General features: G+C 35.8%; 1 protein-coding gene across 1 annotated transcript; it reads left to right on the top strand.

Moving 5' to 3' along the window:
• Positions 1–538: 538 nt before the first annotated feature.
• Positions 539–5,365, top strand: LOC105794901 (protein ULTRAPETALA 1). The gene is made up of 3 exons (XM_012624285.2): positions 539–1,317; positions 2,771–3,095; positions 4,969–5,365. Exons 1-3 carry the CDS (start codon positions 1,107–1,109, stop codon positions 5,141–5,143), a joined length of 711 nt encoding a protein of 236 aa, XP_012479739.1. The 5' UTR covers positions 539–1,106; the 3' UTR covers positions 5,144–5,365.
• The last annotated feature ends 2,198 nt before the right edge of the window (positions 5,366–7,563 follow it).

Genomic DNA, 7,563 nt, shown 5'->3' with positions numbered 1-7,563 from the left:
CAACCTTGATATACCCTTACACGTTATCGGTAAGGGTTGAAATCGGCACAATAACTGGCTTCACATGCTTCATCACCATACCATCGCAATATAGAAATCGTACTATGTGCAGTTGAATCGCCACTGCTGTTATGACTTGTACATGTTATTGTTGCTTATTTATGGGATCCATGGATTACAGTAGATTCATTCATGAATCCAGAAAAAATAAATAAAAGAAAAACGTAGGTTGAGCTTCCTTTCCACAAGTTGTAACCAATAGTGGAGTGGATAATAAGTATAAAATACGCGGGCAGAGCACCATGAAATTGTATAACATTGTTAACCGGGTCGCCAATATCTGAAATTGGAGAAAAAATGAAAATGGAAATGAAAATAAGGGTGAAAGAGGGATGCAATGCCTTGGAAAGAGAAAAGAAAAGGTAAAATACATTACTATATAAATAAGGGGTTCCCCAACACTAATTTCAATGAACATGTCTCCTTCCCATGAGAGGGATTTTCCCATGAACCAAAAGGCCCTGACCCCGAAATCCAAAGCCAAAGTCTCTCTCTCTCTCTCTCTCTCTCTCTCACACACGCACTCACTCCGTCTCTCATGTCATGTCATGTCATGCAAGTAGCACCTAAGCTTTTAAGTTTTTAACCCCTCTCAGCGCTCTCTCTCTCTCTCTCTCTCTCTCTCTCTCTCTCACACACACTCACTCCCTTCACCCCACGACATTTGTTTAATTGTGTCACTTGGCCAGCTCATTCACATCCCAAAAACACACTACTCCAACACCAAACCACCCCCTCTCTCTTTCGCTCTCTATCTCAACGTATTCTCCACCAGATCTCCGGGAGTAATCCCATAAAGATGCGTGTTTTTCCAGCCCTTCCTTTGGTATATAGGCTTTAGACCTGTTATAAAATCCCTCAGCCAACAACTTCGATATTACCCATATGCTCTTTTCTTTTTGTTGATTCGATTTTTTTTTCTCTCTTCTTTGGGGTTTCTGGCTTCTCTTCCTTTCAGGAAACCTAATAAGGAAAACAGTGTGCGTGTGTGCGTGTGTTTTTGGTAGAGATACAGCGTCTGCTGGGATCTTGTTTGGAGAGAGAAAATGGAGAATGAAATAGAAAGAGAGAGTGGGTCGATGATCTTTAGCGATGAGGAGTTGATAGAGGTGAGTGGATTGAAGAAAGGAAGAGATTTTATAGAAGTCACATGTGGGTGTACCAGTCATAGATATGGTGACGCTGTTGGCAAGCTTAGGGTTTTCTCTAATGGTGACCTTGAAATCACCTGTGAATGCACCCCTGGTTGCAATGAAGGTCTCTCTGTCTCTATCTCTATCTCTATCTCTCGGTTTAGCCCTTTTTCTTTTCGTCCTTACTTTCTTCTATCTCCATCCTTGTTTTTATTTTCCTTTGATGTTGTTAGAAAAATGGGTTTTGATTTTTGTTCATGTTTAATGCGTTCTTTCTTCAAGTTATGGTGCATTTGACGTTGAAAGAGTGTCGCTTTCTTATTTAATCAAGATTTAGATAGCGTGAGAAGTGGATGATGGGAAGGTTGAGTTTCGGTTTTTGGTTTCTTATTGACACAGTTTATGTGTATGTTGTTTTGTCTCAGTGACTTGACTCTCCTTGGTTGTAAGCCAACAAGGTGATGTTTATTCATATTTTGGGACACTCACATGAGTGTATTTGTTGGTTAAAGATCTCTGCGTTTGCATCCTCAGAATAACACCCGCATTGTATTCTTTATTGTTGTGATTCTAAGGTCTTCGATCTGGTCTTTTCAGTATCTGGTTTCTCAAAGCTTCAGTTCTGTTTCTTATCACTAGACAGAGTAAAACTCATAGAGAAAACATATGTGACCATATGGATTCTGCGTATGTTTCTTTCTTCCTGTTCTAATGGCTTGCCGTTGTGAAGTGTAGCTGAGAAGGATGCTTTTTAGCATATTCATGACTCATGCTACAAGGATAGCTATGCTTCTAGGATGAACGTCTTCTTTTTTATTCTTTTTTGTGCATGTGTTTTTCTTTACATAATGCTACCATGTGAAAGTAGGTTCAAACAGTACTTCTACTAACTAGTATTCTATTATTTTAACACTTCAACATATAACTCCATAATATTATTGCGTCAAATTTATATATCATTGAAACAGTATCATTGAGAAGGTCATGTTTGGCAAAATAAAAGCTTAAAACATTTGTCAACTTTTGTAGTTTGATCGATGATTTGTGTTACAAATGTTTCTAATTCAGAAGTTTTTTTAGTTAGGAGTAGATTGCATACCTATTGTTGTCTGCATGTGAAGGAACCTTAAGTCTGTTAGGATACTGGTTTGTTCATACAAGAAGAAAGAATACCCATGTTAAATGAAATGAAAGAATAGTGTTACACTTCAAACCTTGAAGGTAGACCTTCATCTCGTGGAATTCCCCAACTTTGAGCTTAACGTCAGGTAAATAGTTTCTTTTTTACGTTTGGTCAGGTTGGGGCTTGTAAAAAGAACAAGGTGAGTTTGGTGGCAGAACTATACGGTCAGGGTCCTTACAACTAAATGTAACTAAAAATGGCTTGAGCTGTCTGTACTGTTGTCTCTGCCTTTACTGTTTATTAGAACTTTCCATTGTCAGGTGCATATGATATCATCTTTTCCCCTTGTCCACTTGGTCCTAGTTCCTTTTCATTTTCCTAACCAATGTAGAAGCTTTATTTTTTTGTTCCTTTTTCCTGTTCTCATTGTGTGAATGTTAATTTCAATGGCCAGACAAGTTGACTCCTGCTGCATTTGAGAAGCATTCTGGAAGAGAGACGGCCAGAAAGTGGAAGAATAATGTTTGGGTGATAGTTAATGGGGAGAAGGTTTCTTTATCAAAGACTGCATTGCTGAAATACTACAACCAAGCGTCTAAAAATGCCAATGGTACTAACAGATCCCATAATGGAAGAGTTTGTCACCGTGATGAGTTTGTTCGCTGTAGCAGGTGTAACAAGGAGAGAAGATTTCGATTGCGGACAAAAGAGGAATGTCGAATTCACCATGATGCTTTAGCAGATGTGAATTGGAAATGTTCAGATCTTCCATATGACAGGTTTGTTTCCCCGTTATTGATTGAGTTTTTATTTGATAAATTGGGTTTGTCATCTCCCGTTGTGCTGCTTACAACATATTAAGGTATTAGTCATTCTAGAACATGATTCTGGTCTAGCTTCCTTTTTTTACCCCTAAAAGATCTAGCTTTTAAAAATTAAAATGTAATTTGTAGATAATGCTTGTGGTAAGTAAGAGAACTCTTCTTGATCTCCAATTTGATATATATTGAATTTTAAATTTTCAAAATCTAAAATATTTTTCAATACCTGTTCTTCTATGACTTCTCTACCATGAAACCATTTCATGTGATGTATTATATATATGGCTACAGGAAACTAATGATTCATTCATTCTTTGCTTTTTAACTCCTGAACTTTCTTTGCTGAACTTGGACTTATTTGATTTGAAATGGATAGCATCTTTTTACAGCTCATAAATGCTCATTTGTTTGCTCTTCCGATAGTTTTCAATGTTCTTTGCTAATGTAATAAGCACCAATTATTCCACATTTTTTGTACTTTTTCAAATCTGTTGATTTATTGTTGTGAAACATAATAAGTAATTTCGGGTAGGGGTGAGGAAAATTTATTTCGACTTGAAAAATTTGAAAAAAAAAAGTTGAATTTCGAATTATTCGAATTGAGTTAATTGAGTCAACTCTAGTTTTTTTTTTTTTTTCGAATTTTGAGTTCGAGTCAGGTCTGAGTTTCTTTACTCCCAAAAATCAAAATCCTCCCATTCTTCATTAGTTGCTTTTATTTGTTCACTTATTTACTTCAATTTTTCATTGTATGATCATGTTTAAAAACTATAAAGAAAAATATTTTCAAAAAGGATTACATAAAAATAAAAAACACCAAAGTCATTTTTTTAGTTTAACTTGAACAAATATATTCGATCCGATACGAAGTCATCTCAAATAGAGTTAGGTTGATAAAATAGGATTCGTCAACTCGATTAACTCAAATTTTTTTTATTTCGATTCAATTGAACTCTCACCCCTAATTTTGGGTGAAAAACGAGTATTGCATGTGAAGTATAGTTTTGGTTCAACTGCAATTCCTGGATATTCACATTTTAGGCTGTTTGATAACAACGATTCATTTAATCAGCTGACTTTGTCTATAACTTGTGCCATGACGAGAGCAAATGTGCAGTCAAAAAACCTATATGAGCATTGTTCCATTATATGAAATGGTACAGGCTATTTATCAAAGTTCTCAGAACACTTCGGTCATTAGATATGTCTTTCTCAAGGAAAGCTTCTAGATGTACTATTTGGCATATTCAATATTTCCTATTCTTCTCTGATATGTTAGTAAAAAGTTGGCAGGTACTTGAACTTGAGTATCTTGACTAAAATTTTGGCACCGAAGTATGGTTTTAATTGCCTTTAAGAACCAGCTACGTTTCATGTCTGAATGCTGGTGTTTTTCTCAACTTGTGCATTAACATTTACCATTAGGTTTTTGTTTAGAAAATCCTTTTTTAGTTGGCAAGTACATTTAAATTATAATCTGCCAGAACATGCATTATTTGCTGTTCATTTGCTAACAAAGCCTAAATGTTGTAGCTCTGTTTTTAGATGTGTTCTTGAATACCTGCATCTTTTTTGCTCTTGAATTGAACCGGGGGGGAGGGGGGGGGAGAGTTCCGAAAAAATTGCTCAGAGTTGAAAAGTTGCTGTTGTTAGTGATGGTATGGAAGCAAATGCTTAGAAGCTTTATTCATAATAGTAGGATTTGATATGAACATGTTAAAGGTTTGGACAGAAATTTAAGCCCTTTAAGTGATTCCATGCAGAATTTGGTTTGCAAATCATAAACTTTATGATTTAACATGTTTTCAACTTTGATTTGATTTGATTTCAGAATAACTTGTGATGATGAAGAAGAACGAGCAAGTCGCAGGGTATACAGGGGCTGCACCCGTTCTCCAACATGCAAGGGTTGTACTTCCTGTGTGTGCTTTGGGTGTGAAATCTGTAGGTTCACTGATTGCAGTTGCCAAACTTGCATCGACTTCACTAGGAACGCCAAAGTTTGAGTCCTTGTAGAGGATGGGTTCTTTATTTGCTACTTTTGTTTGAGCCCATACCCACTGAAGAAGCAAAAGCCTCCATTCCTAAAGACATAAAATCTTGTTTCATGTTATTAGACTCTTTAAAATTTGCCAGTCCCTGCCTTCAGCCTTCATGCTGCTTATTGACTGGTTTCAAAACTTTAAATTAATTAAATTTGATCTCCACATTAATGTTTGTTTGGTCCATATTCCGCCTTCTTTTTCTCTGCTATTTGGTTCTTTTATCATACTATTCAAAGTCTATAACTATTAAAATCTGTTTATTCATTGATAAAATTGACAGATTCCATTTTTCTCAATCTCAACGCCAGGCTATAAGCTCACTTTTCATGGTTTTTTTTCCTTGAAAGATTACAAAAAACCAGCACTTGCATGTCCCTTTTTTTATAATCATTACGAAGTTGAGAAAAAGAGATGGTGCTTTCGAGACATGAATTTTGGTTTTTGATGGTAATTATGCACAAGATAAGCTGCTAATTAGGATTGCTGATGACCTCTATGATACGCTTGGTTTTTTCACGACTTGATAATGACCCATGTTAAAATTTTGGGACGTTTCAAGGTTCCCAACGACAGTTCCCATCTGCCATTGGTTCATTTGTGAATATTATATTAGGAAGTGTACTTGCTTAACATTGGATTAAACTGCTGCCGGTGCTGATTTGGCAATAAATCCGCGTGGAAAAATAGCATATTGCGTCTGCTGGGATGCCTGAAAATGGTAAACCCAAGTATTGTCCTACAACAGAAGATGAACAATCATATGACGATCCAAACTCTGAAATTGTGTTGATTCTGACACAATGCCATCATTTCTACTTTCTTCTTATTGCTTTTCCGGTTTCTGAGTCTGATCTGATCATTCATGCCTCTCTTTTACCAGATCCAACCATTTACCAGTATATGCATGGTTATCCAAAGAGTAGAACCTTCATTCAGAGAGAGCTACATTGCTCTATTCAACGACAACTTTGGTACCCATCATCTGCTAAGGAACATCATTAGACTTTACCTAGCTAGTTTTGTTTACAACTTAAAGTCAACAAAGAGCCAAAAAAAAGAAGAAAAAATCATGAAGAATTGAAGACGAGTGTTTTAACAAAAATATAGCAAGACTAGAATAATTTGCGATAGAGATTCCGATTCGTGCTTGCCAACAAATCAACTGCAACAGACAACAACTAGTGGTGGAAGGGAAGGGAGAACATGCACAAACTTATTCAGAACTGTTATTATACGACAATAATTCCAGCATCATACCCCACAAAACAGTTCCATCGTCAGCTATTTTAGTCGTATTGTTTAGAACTACATAGCATGCAAGAGAAGACTTCACAAGCCAGGATTAGTGTGATGCTGAAACGCGTCATTTCACATCAATAATATCATATTTAAGATTACTTAATCTCCTCCTCTATCTAATCTCACGGACTTGATTTTTCAAACTCAGTTTGTTCTATAAGTTTTCAACTTTTCGGTAGCCTCAACTTTTTTTTCCTTTAATGGATAGACAATAAAAGAAGTTAAAAAGGATCTCTTTTCCTATCATGTTTTACTCATTCGTTGTTGAATTTATAAATTTAAGTGCATGTCTACCCTATAAGGAATAAAATCAATCCAAAAACATAAATTTCTTTTTGTTGATTTAAAATTTTTCTTCATTATTTTGTGATTACTACAAGTAATACATTGAGTGTGTGTTTGACTTGTCCCCATAATCTCACTTTTCAAAATAGGAATGTGTTCTCTTTTCAATTTTGACGCCGCCACTACCACCATTCTCCCATCGGATTCCGGCATTGTTCGAGGGGGATGTTGGAAGCCAACGGTAGCCTTCGTCCCCTCCTTCAGCCCTACTAGCCTGGAGCTCCCCAAAGAAAATCAGAAAGCCCTTGAAAATGTAACCAAAGCCCGCAACTTTCCCTTTCCGATCGGCTTCATCAGCCTCCAGTCAAAGATGAAAGCTTCCCCTAGCCTTCTCTTGGCCATCACCACTCAAATCTCTGAACATGAAGCCAAAAGGTTGTTGGTACTTAAATTTCTTATTCAAATAATAAATGATCTTTTGTTTATTTGAATTACTTATTTTAAATTCATTTTAACTATTGTGAACAATAGTTGTACTGGTTGCTGCAAGAACTTCTCATTAATTATTGTTGTGGATTGAGAATTCAAGGGCAAAGAGTGAGGATGTCTACCATTAACAAATTTAAAATAGAAAAAAATAATAACTCTTAATCTTGTTTCAAATCAAGTCAACTTTCATGTTGATATTATAGAAGTTTGTCAAATCGATTTTGATGCCATTTTTTAACAAAAATATAAAATATATCACAATTTTTTCATCTTTAATTCAAATTTTCAATTCATTTAAATTATTTTTA

This window comes from Gossypium raimondii, chromosome 3 (assembly GCF_025698545.1).
Source record: "Gossypium raimondii isolate GPD5lz chromosome 3, ASM2569854v1, whole genome shotgun sequence".
Classification (NCBI taxonomy): domain Eukaryota; kingdom Viridiplantae; phylum Streptophyta; class Magnoliopsida; order Malvales; family Malvaceae; genus Gossypium; species Gossypium raimondii.
This window is presented reverse-complemented; position numbering and strand designations above follow the sequence as displayed.

Coding starts and splice junctions, on each gene's coding strand:
- LOC105794901 (XM_012624285.2), top strand. CDS start 1,107: ATGGAGAATGAAATAGAAAGAGAGAGTGGGTCGATGATCTTTAGCGAT. Junction 1,318..2,770: donor CACCCCTGGTTGCAATGAAG/GTCTCTCTGTCT, acceptor TTCAATGGCCAG/ACAAGTTGACTCCTGCTGCA. Junction 3,096..4,968: donor TCAGATCTTCCATATGACAG/GTTTGTTTCCCC, acceptor ATTTGATTTCAG/AATAACTTGTGATGATGAAG.